This window comes from Bactrocera neohumeralis, chromosome 2 (assembly GCF_024586455.1).
Source record: "Bactrocera neohumeralis isolate Rockhampton chromosome 2, APGP_CSIRO_Bneo_wtdbg2-racon-allhic-juicebox.fasta_v2, whole genome shotgun sequence".
NCBI classification, from domain to species: domain Eukaryota; kingdom Metazoa; phylum Arthropoda; class Insecta; order Diptera; family Tephritidae; genus Bactrocera; species Bactrocera neohumeralis.
This window is the reverse complement of record NC_065919.1, coordinates 23,622,624-23,644,144: the sequence shown is the minus strand read 5'-3', so window position 1 is coordinate 23,644,144 and position 21,521 is coordinate 23,622,624. Positions and strand designations below refer to the sequence as shown.

Below are 21,521 nucleotides of genomic sequence, written 5' to 3'. Positions count from 1 at the left end.
CCACCATAATTATTGGGGCACAAAAAATGATGCGAGTCATGATGAGCTTACAACCTGACCGAACCTACGCGGAAGAGAACATAGTACTTATCATATAATATCCCAGGTAAAACTTACTTTTATTAGTTAAATAATTTAAGGTTTGAAGGAAAAGTGGAATGGTTTAGACGAAGTAAGAATAATGTTCACTATAAGATAAACTATACTAACGATGGGATTTTTTTCAAATATGAAGCGGCACAGGCATTGACAAGTTGGGCTCTAATAAATTAGTCACAATTTCTAAGATTTTTTTGTGATATATTAAATATTAAAGAATTGTTGGTCTCAACACAAAACAAAAAAAAAAATAATTTTTTTAAAAGGTCAGGCTTATCCAAGTGCGCTCGTACCAAAAAATAATAATATAAATCTAAAAGCCAACACAGCATAAAAATCCGAGTGACTTGTAATCTAATTTGAGTCATTAATAAAGTTTGTATAGTTACCACCCACTATTTATAAGAATATACAAAGTTGACGAGCAACAACAAAGTTGAAAAAAATTACAATAAGCAAGCGCACAAACAGGGGTTGTTTGCATGTGCAACATTATAATGCATTTCATATTTGATTGATACTGAAACGCTACACGTCCACCCACCAAAGAGGGTGCTGTTAATTCCTGCATATAAACTTAGACACAAAATTAAAAATAAATTAAAATGAGGTTGTTACTTTAAAAGCTGTCGAGGCTTGACCATATGTTTTGTAAACGATACTCCCTCTCCAAGTTGTATCCTAACCTCATTTCTTTGCTCGAGCACGCTTTCGTCATACTCACCGCCTGCATCTACCACTAACGGGGTCAAGTAGTGTTGGCATGTTGGTGTGCGCGTTTGCGGGGGCGAGCTGAGGGTTTCTGGCATGTGAGTGTGTATTTCTTAATGAAAGAATTTTATGGCTAAACAAAAGTGTTAACACTCTCAGTTGACTTGTGGTGTGTATGAATGTGTGTGGTATAGCCCGACCTGACGTCTGACGCTGATGTGGCATGGTTATATGGTATTGCGAGTATTCTTGGTAAATTGCTTAGATTATATTACCGATAAATGCCAACTAATGAATGTGTTTTTAATGAGCATTCAGCAGATAGCTGATTTCATTTTGTTTACCATTACAGTAGAGGCCCGCTAATCCGGACATGGCCTAATCCGGATTCCACTGTAATCCGGACAAGGTTAAAAAACTCAAAATTTCTATTATGTCCCTTGTAATCCGGACCGACATTCTCTATCCGTATTCTCTAATCCGGATCACATGTTTATTATTCACTACATTCGCTTTTATGCTTTATTGGTTTAAGTTTTTTTTTGTTTTTTGGAACATGTGTATTATTTATTATAATAAACAAACGGAAATTTATAAATATTTTTTCATAATACATAGTTCTAATATGTCTTTGGTAATCCGGATTTCCTTATATTCCGGATAGGGGCCGGTTTTAATTGATCCGGATTAGCGGGCCTCTACTGTAATATGGTGAGGTGCTGGTACAAGAGCAGTAATGAAAAGTGATTTTTAAATTTTAAAGTATTCTTGAAAGTAAACTTTAGTAAAGTCATGGGTTACAAAGATAACGTATTTTTTGTTACCGTATTTGATTAAATTTTAGAAAAATGTCAAACTGTTGAAAATCGAGACATTAGTTATTTTTTCTTTAATTTGGAAAGTAAGAACAATGTAATTTAGTGGAACTGACCAAAAGCAAAACCTCGCAAAATTCAAAATATATCACACCCTTCAACAGCTCTTCAAAATTATTAAAGTTTAATAGAAAGTAAAATGCCAAACCCTGTGTGAGTTTTTCTACCATCCACCAAGCAATTGTTTTGGCATCAAAGCTGCATCAGAGGAAATTTGAAAACGGAGTTTCTTGTGAATTCATTTTGAAGAGTAATTTTTTTATAATTGAATAAAAAATTGTATAATTACAGAACTCAATTTAAGCAATAATCGGCGCTTATTTCGCAAAACTTGGATGCTCTTGATCTTCTAGCCGATCTTCGAAGAAAGATGTATGGCGTAAGTTATTTCTGCACAAAATTCTCTCAAAACGTAAAAAACATTGTTATTGCCATAGATAAATACTGGTAGCGATCGAAAGACTTAGTTACTATTTTGATTTCTGGACATAATGGTTTGACAGTTTCACAAGAAAAAGTTGTCTCTTGTGAAAAAAATGCTCAAACACGAGATTCTTGAAAATCGAAATTATTATTAAGAATCTTATTCCTTCGATACTTGATAGCAATCAAGTCAATATATATATCATATATCAATGATATCAATATACAATATATTGGGTAGTCGAAAAAGTCTTTTCGTATTTTATCAATAGATGTCGTTGCAGTCGTATATCTGCAGTGCTACCAAACACATTATGTCATACCATATAGTGTAGAAAAGGTGAGATTTTAAGCTTCAAATAATAAATGAAATCAAAATATATTCGGGGAAGTTGAAAAAAAGTTACAGCTGTTCAAAAATGAGTGAAAATAATTAAGAAATTCGCTATATTTTGAAATTTGTTTATAAAATAAGAAAGAATGGCACGCAAGCCATCAATGAAATTCGTGAAGTTTTCGGAGATGATGCTGTATCAGTTCGTGTAGCACAACAATGGTTCTCTCGCTTCCGTTCTGGAAATTTCGATTTACACTAATGAAAGTTTTACACTGATGGAATAATGTCTCTAGCGGGGAAAATGGCAAAAAGTGTTTGACCAAAATGGTACATATTTGATTATTTATTTATTAGTATAAATATAAAAAAAAATAAGTTGAAGTTTGATTAGAAATACGAAAAGACTTTTTCGACTACCCAATATATCTAAGAAGGTCATGCTAAGCCATTGCTTCAAAAGTTGAAAATATTAATGCCTTTCAGATAAAAAACAACACTGACATAATTAATAAAAAGAAAATAATTTTGATTAAAGACAACTTCATATGGGAGAATAATGGTTAATAATTTCGAAAGTTCAAAAAAAAAATTCTTTTGGACCTAATCGCTGTAGCCCCACAAATAAGTTCCTATACATTGCCCTTTAAGAAAAGTGCTCCGCCGCCTTAGCAATTTTTTTTATTTTCCGCCATTAAGTCAACTTCTGCAATTAAGCAGTTACTTTCCTTATGTACGTACATACATACATATATAAATATGCAGGGCTTATTCCCGAAATGCCAGTAGCAAGTTAAAACACACATAGCCGCTCATCAGTTGGCTGAACATTTTAATAGAAGCTGCTGTGAGTTAGTAAATTGACGCTTAGTACGATTTTCAGCCCTTTCACTTTAATTGCCTGTTTAAAGTAGAATTGGAAAGTCACTAACTAGCCTCATACAAGCTAACGAACAAGATACATATGGAAAGTACATATTTATTTATTTAAGTATGTAGTTAATCGGTTTGACTCGACTACTTTTGCTTACCTCTTTTTAGTTTTGCCCACATTGTAGAGTTCAACATGTTTGAATGCAGCGTATGTGGCCATTTTTGTGTTGTTTATTTTTTTTTCGTATATGTAGTTATATATTATTTAAATGTTAATTGCACAATTGCAACGCTGACACGTGAAAGATCGTTGGCTTTGATGATTTCGGACTTCCTCTTGTACCCAAGTTGAACAACAAAAAAAAAAAAACGCCCGCCGGATGCTACGTCGTTAAGTCGGTAGATGTGGCAAGTGCTCTACTGGAAGTTTCTTTAGCTTTCTCAAGAAAGTAATCTAGAGTTGAGCACAAAGAAACAATACATGCTTGAGTGATGGCAATAAGGGCGTTGGTGTCCGGGAAATTGTGAAATATTTCCAAGGATGGAGACATTATTGATTGCAAAAGTTGATTAGAACTCGTAGATATCTACATTGTGACATTCCATGCCGTATAAGGTATTTCATATATATGTACATGCATTTCATATATACATATTGCATATCCTTGTCACATGTCAGCTGTCAAGGATATGTGCCGCACGTCAGTCAGCGCTGACTTTGAAAAACAGATCAAATAAATAAATAGCACAGCAGAAATGCCTTTAGTACTCCCACACACTGGGTTGCAATTGAGTTTTTCTACTAGCAAAGTGCGTAAACTTTTGCAGGAAGTCGTAAAATCAATACAGCATATGGCCAGAGAGCCGAAACTTTACACATACATATATAATAGAGGGGGTTGCACTGTGGCAGGGGTGAAGAGTGAAAATCTGTTACAACGCAGCCAAGTCCATGCAAAAGGACTGAAAGCTATGTGCGCATCGAAGAGCGTAAGTTGTATCCTTGAACAGGATGAGAGCGCAGCTTTTAGAGCCATTACATACAGCTGGTGGGATGCTGGCGGCCATTTGGCTGCACAAGTATAATGCGTAGGCCAGCTGCAACGCTGCTACAACACTCCGGCGATGCTATGAGATAATACTTTTCTATGTGGTCTTGAGTCCTTTGAAATATTTCACAATTTTCGATTGCCTTTTTTTTTGCAAATTCTTAGCATTTTATATTTTTTCGATATAAAACTCACAAAGAAACCAACACTTTATTGTTTTAACGGTTATTTCTGTAGCTGAAAACGCGGCAGGATAATACTGAATATGAGCACACTTCGAAACTTTTTCGCTTTTGTTCACGTTTTCGTTGGAAAAAATAATATTTTGCTTTTCCTTAAATTATTTTGGTGTTTTGGAAGATTTTAAGAATTTTGTTTAATTTATAAATACTTTATATTTTTTTTAAATAAATATTTCTTTTCTTTTAATGTTCGTGCGTGAATACGTTTTATGCGCTTTTCTTTTTTCCTCTGTTGTGAACGTCACGATTTGAAGCTTTCGACTGAACCGTAAATGGAAAAGTGGAAAACATTTTATATTATATCGATCCGCATGGCATGAAGACACTCACGAGAGCGCATACAATGCAGAGAGCAGGCGGAAAAGCGCTATGCAACACTAAAGTACACACACGCATACACGTTCACAAGCCGATAAGCAGCGGTGTGATTAATGTGCCAGCCAGCTAAGAGCGGCAAGTAAAAGCAGAAGCAACGGGAATAAGTAAACGTGTGCTCATGAGCCGAGAAAAGTCAACAAAAGCAGCAACCACTGCAGTCAAAAAGCCGCCTGGTGGTAAACAAAACGTATGCCGACTTTTGTTGTATGAGCGAGCGTACAAGTGAGCATTTCGTAGAGCGGTTAAAAAGTAAAATCAAAAAACTCTTTTGTGGCAGTGGATGAAGAACAAAAAACATCTAGAACAATACTTCGTTGTAACGAGATTATTCGGGGGAATACAGTGAAGCAGTAAATGTACGTGGATACAGAACTTTCAGTTTAACCAATTTGAATTTCGGTTAGCTGTCATAAGACATTTTGTATATTACAGTACTATTAACAGATGTAGCTCAGCTGATTTGAATAATTTTGTGTATATATAGTATGATAATTTTTACAAAACTTTAAAAGTAGCATATTACTTTTTTATGATTTACTATACATATAGACCAGGGTACAAAATTTCTTAAAGCAAAAAAATTATATTAAGATGAAACCCAATGGAAAGAAAAGATAGAAAAACAAAGAAGAAAGGAAAAATAATGTAAGGACGATCTGGGGACGGGAAGTGGAAGCGGGGGCGTGATTTAAATTTCAAGGGTTAAAAATTGTTTATCCCGATTTCCGGAGTCATATAGAAAACAATTATATGGCAAAGTAGTATGTAATGAAAAGACCTAAAAATTTTGTGTGAGCAGTTTTGGGACATACATATGTATGTATGTAGCTCCAAAACTTATATGGAAAATTCAAATAACCAAGTTTTTAGGTTTCTCATTTTTATTAAACATAAAATTGTTTTTTTCTTCATGAAAAACTACTTTTGTTCGGAACACACATCTAATTTTTTTAAATTGAAAATATTTATTTTTTGTTCCTAGTTTGGACTTAATATGGAAGAAGAATCTCAATTTTCAATCAAAAAAACTGACGTCAAAATATACATTTATCTTATCTTCGTAGAAATCTGTATTTTGTTACGATATAAAAATATACATATGTATATGTACATATGTACATACATTATTATGTTAAATTTTCTCAAAAAATGTAAAAAAGACCCTAAAAAATCCCAAAGGATTCAAAGTTGTTTTTTATTTCATCTACCAGTAATTTTCCCAGTAGAACTTTGCACCCATATTTTTATTTGTTTTGTTTTGAAAATTTTACAGAACTTAGTTCAAGCGTTTAACATCAGTATCCACCAAAAATAGTAAAACAAAAAAAAAAAATAGTTCGTTCAACCACAGCCCGCTGATCCTAACTGAGGCCCTTTGTAGGCAAAGTGAACGAAAACCCAAAGGAAAAAAAAATAAATAAGAAAAAAAAAAAATTTATACATATTTAGATGACTTTTTTCAAAATTTTTGAATACTAAATTTTTTCCATTATGGTTTGAACTTCCGAGTAGTGATATGCTAATGCATACTTTTATATAATTTTTATTATAAAATCATGGCAAATTCAGTCAAATATAAAAACCACCGCATTGGCAACACCACAAGTGCATCAACATTGCAAAGCTAAAATTTCTCCAAGAACATTATGTTGAGCAGAGCGATTACTAAAAAGCGCGCTCCCACAAGCACGAGTTCTCATCAACCAACTAATGCACAGGAAGTATGTATACAAACAAAAATAAATGAAATGAGTATGCTCAGTACAACAGCAACACATACAGCTGATTTGTGGCTGTTTTGTTGTTTGGAGCTTTGCAGCGCTTTTGTCGTAGCGGCACATATTCAGTGGAGTCAAATAACAAAAACAATAAACAAATACAACATCATCGCCGTTGCGATGCGCATTGTCTGCATTTGTTGGGCTAGGTTGTGCTAAGATACTTTTAAACACACATACAAGACATGTTGCCGATACTGGTGAGTACATATGATGGATACGATATGCCGTTAGCAACATTTGCAGCGCGTGCCAAAATATCTGGCAACATGTTGCTAGCGCTCACGATGACTAACACTGCGTACAGCAGTGTTTGTTGCTATTGCTGTTTTAAGGCATTGTAGTTCAATAACCGGAATATGGTGTCACGTTTTGTTGTCGGTTATTTTGTAAGACAATTGTTTATGTGCTTATTCGCAGATGCGTATTTGTGTGTAAAAATGTTGCGTGCGCATGCGAAGCGTAGGCGCACTGCTTACGGTATACACACACACTGGGATGCAGTGTTGTTCTGCTGAAGAGCTTGTTGCAGCGCTGCAGGTGTTGATTTTTTGCAAATACATACGTAGATGCACATACGATTTTTTTTTTCTCGTGGAGAGCGTGAGCATTTATGAAGTGGTGGAGAAAATATCAATAAAAGCTCATTCAAATATGCAATGGAACGGAAATGAACAGTTATGAAAGATGCAAGCTATGCAAATGTATGCAAAAATTGTAGCACATACTAAATTTAACATGGTTTAAAATATGTGCACATAACTTAATCCAAAATGGAAGAGTACTGCGAGCTGAACTTAATTTAAGACGTAGTGTTACTATACACCTGTATCAAAGATTAGTTTAATACGACCTTGTAACTATACGTATGGAGGATGGAGTCATGTGTAGAAGTTCACGCAAGTGAGGAAAGTTCTCTGATTGCCATTCACTTGGGAGTGGCCAGAAACGATTCTTTTACATATGGCTCAAGCAGCTCACGACTTTCGGTCTTTGATCAAGCATCCTCTGGGTAGCCTAAGAACATCCGTTTGAAGAGCTAAAGTGAGAAGGCGAAACATCCCCTACACAGGGTTGTGCACTGGTTTTGGGATCCGCCACGAAAAAAAGTCTTGCAATGAAAACGAAACAACAGCCTTACACTTCGAATTTCCAATAGGCGCCAAACTGCAAAAAGGAAGAACGACTGGCGCACTGTTGTAAACTCGGCTATAACCGCGTAAGCGTTGTCTACGTCAATAAAGAAGAAGAAGTATACGTACGGATAGGACCTAACAATCAATATTCACATCAAATTTATTTTTTCGCCGGTACTTCTCTTTAAACTTCGAAACAGTGTAAGCAACAATTTCGACAAACAAAATTGTGATTTGGACCATCTAAGGAAATTAGAAGGATAAAGGTGAAGTTAAATTGCAACACAATCCAGCACGCCGAACGGTTTCGGCTCTAATTTCCCCAACCCCAATACAGTTTCTTGGATCAGTAAGACGCTTATAAACAAGATCGAAATTTATCGATAATTGCCGGATGTCTCTCGGTATCTCCTTAGGAGCAAGGTATACAGTAATATCCTCAAGCTCCAAGTTAAGTTGCGAACTCCCCTTCAAGCTGTTTTAACTCCAAGTATCCTTGCAGTCACTTGCTTGCAAAATGTCATTCTTACAGTATTTCATCGATATTTTATTAACATAATTTTTATCGGTTAGACCATAAATGCTGGCAGGCATCAAATATCATTCATAGAGAAGCAAAGAAGTCATCAATAGACCTTATGCTGTCCTCGTAGTTAAGCCAAGAAATATTGCAGACGAAGTTTCAAGTTGTTACGCAAAACTAGAGTGTGCCTTGCTCAATTACATACTGTATATTGTAATAGATTAATCTCCTACTTATACAAAATAGGCCCTCTTTAATCTGCTAAATATTCAGGCTAGACAATATACATACATAAGTCCGGTATGCAAAGAGTCCTTATATGACAGTAACTATATCTTTGCTTGACTTACAGCTCCTTTATTTATAGTCCCCGTTGAACACTTCGTTTTTAGCTTCAGCTGACTTCGACAACTCTAACCAGAACGCATTTCCGATCAATTCCAATAAAAACTCAATTTAATAAAAACTTGTATTATGGAAAATGGATGGATTTTTATGGATGATGGATGGAGAATTAATCAAAAGTAAATTTAGTCACCGAGTAATAAATAACCAGCTTAAATGGCGAGACTATCATGACAATAATCTAACCTAAAAAAATACAGATTTTGGACAGTCTAAAACTAGACATGAAGAAAAAAATTGTTTTATGAATTTTCGTTCAAGTCAACTTAAGTGGCAACAAAGCATTTTCAATTTCAAACTATTACTTTTTTTGTACGCTCTACAACACAGTAGTAAGAGAGATTTACATACACGTCTCCGAAGAGGTTACTCCCACATAATTATTATAAAATTTATGACCACTTTCGTGGGTAACACGGATCCAGCATGCAGTAAAAGGCGTGGTAGTAAACAAGCGAAGATAGCACACCGTCAATATTAACGAAAGAGAAAAAAACTACAAAAAAGGAAGAATACTGAAAGTTATTTCGGTGCCACCATCTTAGCCGAAGATAACGGAGGCGCAAAATCACTTTGTAGCAAATATTTTTGTGTACGCGAGGGCAGCTGTTGTATGCAACAATAACTTTTATGCGCCGAGCTTCCGTTGCAACAACAAAAACATGTCGTAAAATAAAGGAAGAAACACAAACGAAGGAAAAAAACTGTGGCACACTCGTCTGTTTGAATGTAAGTGTGTATATGCGAGTATGTAAATTAAAAGCAGTTTTAGGAAACTGAAAATGCGTTTTGCATTTTACATTGCAGCGAAAAAGAAGTGCAGAAAAATGCGAAAAAGTCAAAGTGTAACAATAAAATACTGCCAACACATACACACACACACACATGCGTAGTTATTGCAGCACACGCAGTCAGTAGGTCGTCGACAGCGACCCAGTCAGCCATGTGCTTGTAGACTTACAACAACGCTACCCTCCTGCCCAACCGCCCACACTACTTGCACCAAAACGCAACTGCACACCCGCATTTTCACCTTCCACGTAGCCGTTTTGCGTTGCAAGCAGTGAAAATGAGTGCATCATTTAACCCACAAAAGGCAGCTGTAGATATTGAAAGTAAAATGCGCTGCTCCACTCCACACAACGCATTTATTGCCAGCCGCCCACAATGCAACTGGCTTATTTACATACATATGTACATACATACATGTAAATATGTTTACATTTGAAAATTTGTTTGCAATTTTTGTGCCTATTTGCTGTGGCACCGCCTATTTACATACATACATGTGCATATACGCGTATTGGAGGTTAGAAGACGACACAGCGGCGGGCGGTAGCTATCAACAGCAAGTGATCTCTTTGTGATTCAAAGCAACAGCGCGTGTGGCAGATAAATCACTTTCATCATCAACAAAGGCGGTGGCATGCAGCCGGCGCTGGCGTTGCAGTTGTAGTAACAACAAAAACAGGCATACAAGTGTGGCAAGCGTCTAAAATATGACAGACATAACGAAAAAGGAAAACTACATGTCAAAATCAACAACAACAAAAACTGCCACTATCTATTTATAAATGTGGCATCAACCGCAAGCAAGTGTGTGACTATCTGTGGCACATTAAAATACGATTTGTATTTAATTTGCATATTTACTTTGGAAAATAATAATCTTTTGGGTTAAATATTAACATACATACATACATACATACAATTTGGAGCAGATAGGGAAATATCTTAATTGGCGTAGACACCGCTTACGCGATTATAGCAATCGTAGTCCTTATTTCGTTTGCCATGATCGTCATCAAAAGGGGGGTCACTCATTCGAGGCTTGTTGCGTCTTTTCATTAGGGTGTTTTTTTTACGTGGCGAGTCCCAAACCCTGGGCACAACCCTATGTAGGGGATGTTTCGCCTTCTCACTTTAGCTCGCCTACAAACGGATGTTCTTAGGCTACACAGAGGATACTTGGTCAAAGACCGGAAGTCGTGAGCTGTTTGAGCCATATGTAAAAGAATCGTTTCTGGCCACTCCCAAGTGAATGGAGTTCAGAGAACTTTCCTCAACTTTTACACATGACCCCATCCTCCGATAGGGAAATATACTCTTCTAAAAAGCAGATATGCAGGCTAGAAAGAGAGTTCTGGAGAACTTTACAGTTAAACATCAAAATTTTTACATAATGAGAAAAACAAAAGAGTTGATCCGAGTAATAGTTTCGGCTCACAGGCTTGAGAATTTGAGCGCTCGAGGCTAGCTAGGCTAAGCGTGTGTGTTTTTGAAGGCGGTTGGCAAGATTTCTCTAGAACTACTCAGCCAATCTTCATAAAATTTTACATAGGCCTTTGAGATATAATTCTTTAAGACTTGGACGAAAAAATTTTGCGAAATTTTAATTTCTTTGTAAAAATGCCTGCCAAAAATCCTATTTTCCGTTTATTTTTCCTTCGTCCAAGTTCTAAGTTAAGGTTTTAACTAATACATGTATTTTTTCAGTTTAGATGATCCTGTAAGGAGTTATCCTACTAATCCGTGTGCATCATTTTTTCGAGGGGTCACCGGAAATGGCGTCGCAATGTCTGAGTTTAAAATATTTTTAAAGAACGTCTAAGAACTGTCAGGGTGCATGCATGGATCAGATACTTTGCAGAATATTGTCGGACAAAGCAGGCCTGTAGATTGGAACCTAAGTGTGCTCTGCCAAATCCATAAAAAGGGGGACACCAAAGTCTGCACCAATTATCGTTGGATAAGCCTATTCATTATAGCATATAAAATCCAACGAACGGTGTGGGAAGCCCATTGTCAACGAACCCATTCAACCTTATGAGTGTGGCTTTACTTCCAACAAATCCATCATTAACCAGATATTTACCATTCGGTAAGTCCTGGAAAAGACCCCAGAGAAAAGAATCGATACACTCCATCGAACCAAAACCAAACTCTAAAAATCGCTCACTACTCCCGTCCTGCTATAAGGTTCAGAAGAATGGATGTCGGCATCGTCTGATCCGATGAGACGGTGCTAGTAGTTTTTGAGAGAAAGGTTAAAGATTATGTTTTTTGCCCATTGGTGAGGCAAATACCAGTCAGACGATGAGTGATGAGCTGTACGAGTTATACAACGCCATTGACATAGTTTCAGCAAATAAAATGATAGCGGCTAGGCTAGGTTATGTCACCGGACGAAAGCACTCCAGTTTTGAAGATATACCATGCAGTACCCACTCGTGGAAGTAGATGAAGCGAACGACTTAAACGACATGGTTTCACTGGGAATCACCAATTTTCACCAAACTGCGAGAAGAAGAAAATAAAAGCGCGCTACTGTTGATTCGGCTCTAATAACGAAGGCACCAATGCAGTGTAACACAGTCATAGCATATTTCTTGAAAAATATGGTGCTACCGGAGCAAATTCTTCTGAATAATGAATGAAAGCATTAATAAATAGGTCCATTGACTAAGTAGAAAAACATAAAAGATGCATAATATGTGTTAAGACAGGAATAAAAAGTCAGTGCTTCTGGTTACCAATGAAACAATAGCTGCACTACGAGTTTAGGTACTTCAAAGCTCTACTTTCCCAGACTTATGCATTCATCTTCATCTTCGTTAATAAAGCTTGATGTAAGGCTGGTCATTAACCTGTAAACAGTGATTCTAGGGAAGCTAAAATGATATAATCCCTTCCAGTATGATATCCACAGGTTCTCCTGTGTTGTAATACGCTTTATAAATCTAGAGTATACAATATTCTCAATAGGTGGTCTAGTAACCTCATCGCCCTTCCTTAGTTGTTGGGTTATTAGTTGTCTTAAGCAGTCCAAGTGTGATCTCTAGCTTGGGGATCAGGTATAGAACTTACCCTAGTCTAAGAAATAGAAGAAATATTGCAAATTTTTGTTAGTTCTAGTTTCATATTGCCCTTTAATTAAATCAAGCCTGTAAATTCCTGGTCGTAAAAAGGTGTGATCTCGTATACAAACAAAAAGTTATGAAGGAATGTTGACTTACTATTATAATAAATGCTTTATGAATGAAAAGATTTTAACGGACTTATTGTCAAGTCTACAAAAAGTCAACACCAATCTGTAAACACTATATATAAGTAGATATGCCGCATATAAAATGCAAGTACAATTAATTAGTGTATGTTTTTGTTGTCGCTTTGCATTGTTTTCGCATTCGTATGCAACTTGACACCAAAAAGGCGTACGAGGAAAATGACAAAGGCGCATGTAAATGTATGCACTCTCGAGTGAAAAGCCGTTCATACCCACGAATAAGAGAATCGTATGCAGAGTGTCCTACGCTAGAGCTATAATTAGAGTTAGCGAAGTGAGAAACTAGTGGTGAAAAATTAAAACAAACGGCGAGTGAGGAGCGAAAATTTGAAAAATGCCAGAAATTGTCATGTTGACAGTTGGAAAAGCAGCGCACTAAGTGTGAGGCGGCAAGTGCCAACGCAATATATGGGTTGCTGGCAGCCAGGCGCAACATACAACTATTTGTTGCCACTGTCGCCCCGCAATTTTGTTTTTGTGCTGACGGAATCAGCAGCAAAGCCCCAAAGCCCGCCGAACAAGAACAAGTGTCTTTCTCCACAAGTGTTGAATGCGTAAAGCAGTGCAACACATGCGTAGACATGGTGGCACTCCGCATATAGACAGGTGATTGCATCATAGGTGCTACAGAGTGCAAATAGCGTTGTAGAAATTAATGCAAAAAAAAAAAACAAAAATAAATACGCATGGTTGCAAGGCTTTCGATGGGTGACAGCCGACGTCACTTTGTTGGCGACAGCAACACAAACGGCAAACTGCCTCCGAGCTGCGCTGCGGCAAAAAAGAGGAACAGTGCGTTAACACTTTATGAGTGGGTGACATGCAACTTGAGGGGAGGGGTTAGGAGGTACATGAGGGTTTGCAACATAAGTGGGAAGAATTGTGACAGTGCGTGGCGCATGCGAGAGCGAGTGTGCGGAGTCTTGCGTGTCAAGTGGCCGCAGTATGTGTCTAATCTCCTTAGCATCATGTTGCAATCCATGAAGTTTACATTCTACACACGGTCATACATTTATATTTATGTATGTATTTCCACATTATGCTCGTCACTTTGCAAATACATCGATATTCGGTTTATTTATAAATGCGTCGGCATGTGTTGTTGTAGCATCTCATTAACCGCTAATGAACTTTTCAGACGTTTGGATCTAATGTGATTTTTCTATTAGGTAGGCACAGTTGTGGATTACATTATGTTGCACCATTGCCTACTCGTGGACCTAGGGTTAAATTTTAAGTATAAGAAAACCCCAAAAATGCTCGAAATGACTTTCCGAAAGTAGGAACTTCCCATTAAAATCCATGCGCTCTTTGAGGTCGGAATTATACTTAAAACTCCTAACTAAAAAGAAACTCCAGAAATAAAAAAACATAATTAGGGGTTTCATATATGAAGCATGAAGGATATGGTACTTGAAAATCGTCAGGCGACTAATGGAGAGATGGCAAGAGAGCTCGACATCTCTTGCGAGTCCGTTCGAATGATTTTGGTGGATATTTTGGGTATGAAACGCATTCTTGCCCGACTCGTCCCGATAAAGCTGAATTCTTTTCAAAGGGAGTACTGTAAACATGTCTCTTTAGACATGCTTGATCGTGCGAATTGGGATTCCACATTCATGGAGAGCACTATAACCGCCGATTAGACATGGGTTTATGAGTTTGACATACAAGCAAGTCAACTGTCATTGGCATGGAGGAAAAAAAATAGCCGAAACCAGAAAAACCACGTCAAGGCTGCTCGAAAATCAAGTGATGCTCATTGTTTTTTCGATATTCGTGGTTTGGTGCAACATGAATTTGTTCCGGAGAGACAGACGGAGACGTTTGCGTAAGAACATCCGTCCAAGCTAAGATTGTGACCGAATTTAAAGCCAAAAACGCAATGAATACCAACGATCAACCCCCGTATTCATTAGGTTTGGCTCCGAGTGATTTTTTCTTGTTCCCTAAACGCAAATTGCCGCTCCGTGGAACACGTTTTCAGTTATATCCAGGTCAACCTTAAAGTACTGGTGAGCTCACTAATCACTTCTAACAATACAAAGCATAAAATATTTGTTTTTGAAGCTGAGATATAAATACATTTCTTGTAAAGCTTCTAAACTGAAAATGACGTTAATAGAAATTTCCTGGTTTAATAAAAAAATCAGGTTCACGAGATATAAAAAGTATTATATAAGCTGCTTGCTAATACTGTTTATAGAGTTAGCTCTGTGTTAATTGAAATCGATCCTTTGCTATTTAAAATAATCCAACCATTAAGACAGAGTTCATTGATGTCTTCACGAATAAAATTGATGCAAATTTTATAGCGATTAATCTTTTATGCAATTTCTCATTTTCTAATGCAAATGCAACAACAATACATTGCATAAATTTAATTACAAGACAATAACAATAATAATAACCACTGCGGTCATGGAGAGATCAACACAATAACTGTATGTTACGACGACATCGTCAAGTGGAAGTTAAATTGACGGCGCTTTCTGTGATTTGCTACCACTTGGCAGTAGGAGCATTGCCAACAGCGCCAGATAAAACTGCAATATCATAGAGGAAAAGAAATTTGTAAAAACTAAAATTATTGCTCACCGAAACACAAACAACTTCCGAGTCGTCAGTCAATACAATTAAGAGCAATGAAAAAGAAAAAAGATATATACATATAATATATAAACTGCAACAACAAATTAGCAACAAATCAAGCGCAGCAATTGGCAGCCAGCGAGACACCGCACAAACGGTCGAGGGAATACCACAATAAAATTGTAGCGCAAAAGTGTTGTAATTATGGTCATTGTCGTGGTTAATCAGTAATTACTTTTCCACGTAACGCCCGGTTGGCAACACAGAAGCCGACAGACACTGCGTACAAACTAGGTGGAGTAGCCAACGCCCGTACCACCGCCACCACGGTCACTGCCACTGTCATTGTCGCCGACGTTAGCGCAATTCAGTCGGTTGAGCTGCGCGTCCAGGCCAGTGCCACTGCGCCGACAACTGATGCCTGATATGCCACACTTAAGTGTTCGCGTGCGTTCTTCCTGCAACCATTTTTGTTTCGGGTGCTTTTCCTTTTGCAGGCAATCCTTGTTTAAAGCAAAAACAAAACAAGTAAGGAAAGCTAAGTTCGGGTGTCACCGAACATTTTATACTCTCGCATGATAAAGTGATAATCGAGATTTCATTATACGTCATTTACGTATTTTTCAAATACCGTATTTTTGTAAAGTTTTATTCCGCTATCATCATTGGTTCCTAATGTATGTACTCGTATTATACAGAAAAGGCATCAGATGGAATTCAAAATATTGTTATATTGGAAGAAGGCGTGGTTGTGAACCGATTTCACCTATATTTTGTACATGTCATCAGGGTGTTAAGAAAATATTATGTACCGAATTTCATTGAAATCGGTAGAGTAGTTCCTGAGATATGGTTTTTGGTCCATAAGTGGGCGAGGCCACGCCCATTTTCAATTTTTAAAAAACGCCTAGGTGCAGCTTCCTTCTGCAATTTCTTCCGTAAAATTTTGTGTTTCTGACGTTTTTTGTTAGTCCGTTAACGCACTTTTAGTGATTTTCAACATAACCTTTGTATGGGAGGTGGGCGTGGTTATTATCCGATTTCTTTCATTTTTGAACTGTATATGGAAATGCCTGAAGGAAACGACTCTGTAGAGTTTGGTTGACATAGCTATAGTAGTTTCCGAGATATGTACAAAAACTTAGTAGGGGGTGGGGCCACGCCCACTTTTCCAAAAAAATTACGTCCAAATATGCCCTCCCTAATGCGATCCTTTGTGCTAAATTTTACTTTAATATCTTTATTTATGGCTTAGTTATGACACTTTATAGGTTTTCGGTTTCCGCCATTTTGTGGGCGTGGCAGTTGGCCGATTTTGCCCATCTTCGAACTTAACCTTCTTATGGAGCCAAGAAATACGTGTACCAAGTTTCATCAAGATATCTCAATTTTTACTCAAGTTACAGCTTGCACGGACGGACGGACAGACGACGGACGGACGGACGGACAGACGGACGGACAGACAGACATCCGGATTTCAACTCTACTCGTCACCCTGATCACTTTGGTATATATAACCCTATATCGGACTCTTTTAGTTTTAGGACTTACAAACAACCGTTATGTGAACAAAACTATAATACTCTCCTTAGCAACTTTGTTGCGAGAGTATAAAAAAGAGTGCGTTAAAAAGAAAAGTGCCAATGAAGTGTGTCTCCTACATTAAGGCGTCTCCTACTACCGTACTCCTTTGGTCTAGCTACTGACGCTGCCTTGTCTTTGACTTTTGTTTTTCTTTCCACTTCATTGGCGATTTTCTACGCTGGAATGTTTGCAATTACCCGGTTTTTATATTACATTTTTTTGTTTGTTATTTTCTTTCGATACATGAGCCATGAGTATCGCCACTAAGCCTTGCATATAGATTTATCTGTACGTTGATATCTAAATTATTGATTGAAAATTGTATGCACTGCGTTTTTGCTTTTCGAATTTGTTTGCAATTTGCAGATTTTAATGCTGATTGAGCGGAAAACGAAAACAAAAAATATTGAGAAAAAGCTAAATAGAAACGAAGAAATAACAATAGCCCAACAAGGTTGAGAAACCAACATAGTTGGTTGCAAAATAATCATAATTGAAATCACTCAAGGTTGAAGCGGAAAAAAGATAAAGAACAACTTTAGAGTAATAATTGAAAATTTAGAGCTGGCAGATGTTTATATAACATAAAAGCAAATTTTTTAGCGAAATATTTTTTAAATATTTTTTTGGGGGGTAAAATAAAGTAATCTAAAAATATGGATTGTCGGTCGAGCTATTCAAATTCGAAGAACGGAAAAAGTGTTTGCATCAGTTTGTTTTCAGGATATAGTCGGCATGCCCGACGATTGGAATCTAATCCACAAAACGGAGGAACACAGAATCTGCGTGAATTACCATTATAAAAGGCAGGTGATGCGGATGGCTTGCCGGAACAGGCACTTCAGTCCTAACAATATGGGACAACGGGAACGGGTAGCAGCTCCTTTGATTTGCTGTGCCTTACTACCGGATTGTGCCGTCGCAAGGTTCTTTTGGGTCAGGCTAAATCGCAGAAAATACAGGGAATATTTCGCTTTGTTTTCTGTCCGCCTTTCAATGGTTGAAAGAGCTCTGACTGGGTACTGTCTGATAGATATTCATGCAGTAAGATTGAATCTCTTACCGCACGCCAGCTTGCATCAGCTGTTCGGAAGTAGTTAAGATAGAATCATCCCCAATACTTTCTCCACGAATGCCCGCTCGTTTGCAGATCAAGAAAAACACATTTTGGATGTCACACTTTTTGACATCAAGCTTAAATAGTGAAAATAGAAATAAGACACCTAAGTATATATGTAATAGGTTCAGCGCGTATTTGCCGGAAGCTAATATCCAACTAAAGAAGTGTTTTCATTTGGCATCATAAAGGACTGTACATAACATTCTAAGTGTGATCTCCAAACAATGCTGAGTGCCATTTAACCTAACCTAGCCTACAAGTATAGTGCAATAAGCCGCCTCAATGAGGTCCTATCGAGCGTACTATGTGAAAGCTTAAAGCCCACCGTCAAAAAAAAAGGATTGGACCTTATCAGCGGGACTTTAGGACTGAAAAATCTACAGTTGAGCAGATATTCACCATACACCAGATCTTGCAAAAGACCCGTGAAATAGAATCGACACACACCACCTCTTCGTCGTTTTTAATGTCGTGACTTGTTCAATCTTTTGCTGGAGAAAATAATACGATTTAAACAGCTAAATAGAGGAGGTACAATCTTTTATAAGAGTGTACATCTGCTGGCTTATGCAGATTGGCCTAAACAATCGTGTCGATAGTACTGCTTTTTCTCCAGACTGGATAACGAAGCGAAGCGTGTGGGTCTAGCAGTGAACGAGGAAAAGACGAGGTATCTACTGTCAGCAAACAAACAGTAAAAGCTTTCGCGACTTGGCTCCCACGTCCCAGTTGACAGTCATACGTTGAAGTCGTAGATATTTTTGTCTATCTTGAAACCAGTATTAACACCAACAGCAATACCAGCCTTGAAATCCAATGCAGAATCACTATTACTCACTTCATGACAGAATTGGCGTTTGGAGCTAAGAGTTCTCTCTTGACGAACAAAGGCCAAACAATAGAAGTTCCACATCAATCATGTCATGCTATATAGTGAGAGTGCATGGACAATGATAACATCTGATGAGTCGGCGTGAGGAGTTTTGAAAGAGTAAGGGTTTGCGGAAAATGTATGATCTTTTGCGTATTGGCAAAGCTGAATCCGTATTGATGGAACGATGATGGGACATTGACATAGTTCCGCGGATCAAGAGGCAACGGCTACGCTAGCTAAGTCACGTTGTCCGTATGGATGAGAGCACTCCAGCTCTGAAAGTATTCGATGCATTAGAAGCAGAAGGAGGCCTTTCACTCCGTTGGAAAGGTCAAGTCCGTTGGAAGGTCAAAAGGACTTGGTTACACTGGCATTGCAAAAAAACACTTTTTGTACTATTGAAACCCAATTTTTATCAGAAACTAAAAGTCTCAGTAAAAGACCGAGATTTGTTTATTTATATGTTTAAAATGAACAGAAATTCAAATAATTACTCATAGTTAAGTTATTATGTAAACCCCGAAGTCTACATTTTAGTTGGCATATTACTAAAATATTAAGCTCTTATATGTTTTTCTAATTACCGAGCATTCACGCTACATTCTCCAACTTTCGAAAACGAAAATCAATCACTTTCATTTTCAACAAGCTTTCAGCAGTATTTTAAACGCTATACATCTATGGCTGCCTTATCATTAATAATAGCAACGGCCTGGCAACTATAGGTACCATAATAGACAACATTTTCTACGCTTTTCTCAAGCATAACCAATCGTAAAAGCCCATCAAAGCGATTTACAAAAACATTAACAAACAATATTATTTACAATTCTCATCACCGCCGACATATCAGATTATGATAAGGTCTTAAAGAAGTCATAACGAGCGTCAAAGCCAAATAGACACATTCACAGTTAGTATATGAATGTTTATATGTATTTATATATGTATGGGTATGTGAAAACGATGATTAATGATGATGAGATTGCTTGGGTTCGATGTTGGTTTTGGTATTGGCTTTGTGAAACGGGAGTCTGCAGCTGGAACAGTGTTTATCATTGTTGTTGTTGCTTTGTAGACAGAAATTTCATAATCACAAAAACATTTTGTATGTCTGCGCTCAATTAGATCGATATGCAGTTTCGCTTTCGGGCGTTGGAAGCAGAATGTTCAACCCACAAATAGCACCGAGATTGCAACGGCTGGTCGCATCATTGTTTGGTCGATGCTTGAGGGCTGCTCTCTTTCTATATAGGTATATATATACCACATACATACAAGTATATAATTGTGTATGAGTTATCTCGCGCACATTGAATTTGATCTCGCCGTCTCTATGCATATGGGCGCATATTTCTAAGCAATTTACTGGGCGCTTACGAACCACAGATAAATGGAGTTGCTTGTAGTGCTCAGCATCTTTCTGCCGCTGGTCGAAGCTCATTATTGTTGCGGTATTCGATTGGCTTTTTGTGGCCAACTGGTCAATAGGCGCTTTTAGTCAAAAACGAAATGGCGATCTGTGGCAGCTGAACGCTTAGACGCCACTGCTTCGGCCGGAATTTCATGGCACATTGCTTGGTGTTTTGTTGTTTTTAATGTTTGTTGCTCTGAAGAAGTATTAACAAGCAGTAAAATTAGCCACAGTCTGCTGGGAAAACGAAAGTCATTGCATAAGTGCACTCTTTATGGTTATAACAATTAAAAAATAGAGTAGATTTTGAACTATTAAATCCGAAATGAGGACATGTATTCTTAATGGTGGTTTTACAAGCAAGTCATTGTTTAAAGTAAGTGGAAAGCCTTTTGTTTAATGGCCCGTAAGTATTCTCTACAATTTGTTTTATGCTTTCTGTTAATACATTTTTGATAGGTAATTAATTGCTGTATTTTAATTTAACATTATGTTTACAGCAATAACTCAGTGTCCCACTTGTTCAAAGTTGGCATTGGAGTCTAGATAATTTTACATTTTCTTTATGGTAACCATGTGTTCTTTAAACTCAAGTACAAAATAATATTACACTTGATTTCAATCGTTCAGTTCATATGGCAGCTATATGCTATAGTCTCTCGATCTGAACACTTTCTTCGGAGATTGCATCATTTCGTCTGGCAATAATTCATGCCAAATTCCTTGAAGATAACTGGTAAAATGAAAAGTTTCCCTTGAAACTTTTACTTGATTCGTATCGATATTATCGGTTCCGATAAATAAGCAGCTTATTGGGGAGAAAAAGAAGTGCACAAAATTTCAGATCAATAGAGACAGACGGACATGGCTAAAACGAGTCAGCACGTCATGCTGATCATTTATATATTATATAATGGATGATCCAAGTACAGGTCCTTTTTTCAATAGCCTTTTTTTGACAGATCGCGCATGTGTCGTGTCAATCTGTCATGTTATTTTTGTTCAGTATTGTTTTGCATTTCATCATGGAAAGACTTACGCTTAA

At 37.3% G+C, this 21,521-nt stretch overlaps 1 protein-coding gene across 11 annotated transcripts in view; it reads right to left on the bottom strand.

Moving 5' to 3' along the window:
* Positions 1–21,521, bottom strand: part of LOC126751793 (microtubule-associated protein Jupiter) — a 224,408-nt gene that overhangs the window by 85,682 nt on the left and 117,205 nt on the right. For 3 of the 11 annotated variants that reach the window (XM_050462864.1, XM_050463111.1, XM_050462380.1), the window contains exons 1-2: positions 4,560–4,867; positions 3,474–3,769 (exon numbers count right to left, since the gene is read on the bottom strand). The exons of 7 other annotated variants lie outside the window; for them this stretch is intronic. In XM_050462864.1, the coding sequence (XP_050318821.1) occupies positions 3,474–3,535 (62 nt within the window). In that variant the 5' untranslated portion in view covers positions 3,536–3,769; positions 4,560–4,867. Of the gene's footprint in view, positions 1–3,473; positions 3,770–4,559; positions 4,868–21,521 lie in introns of those variants that run through there. One more of the 11 variants, XM_050462457.1, reaches the window with a different exon arrangement.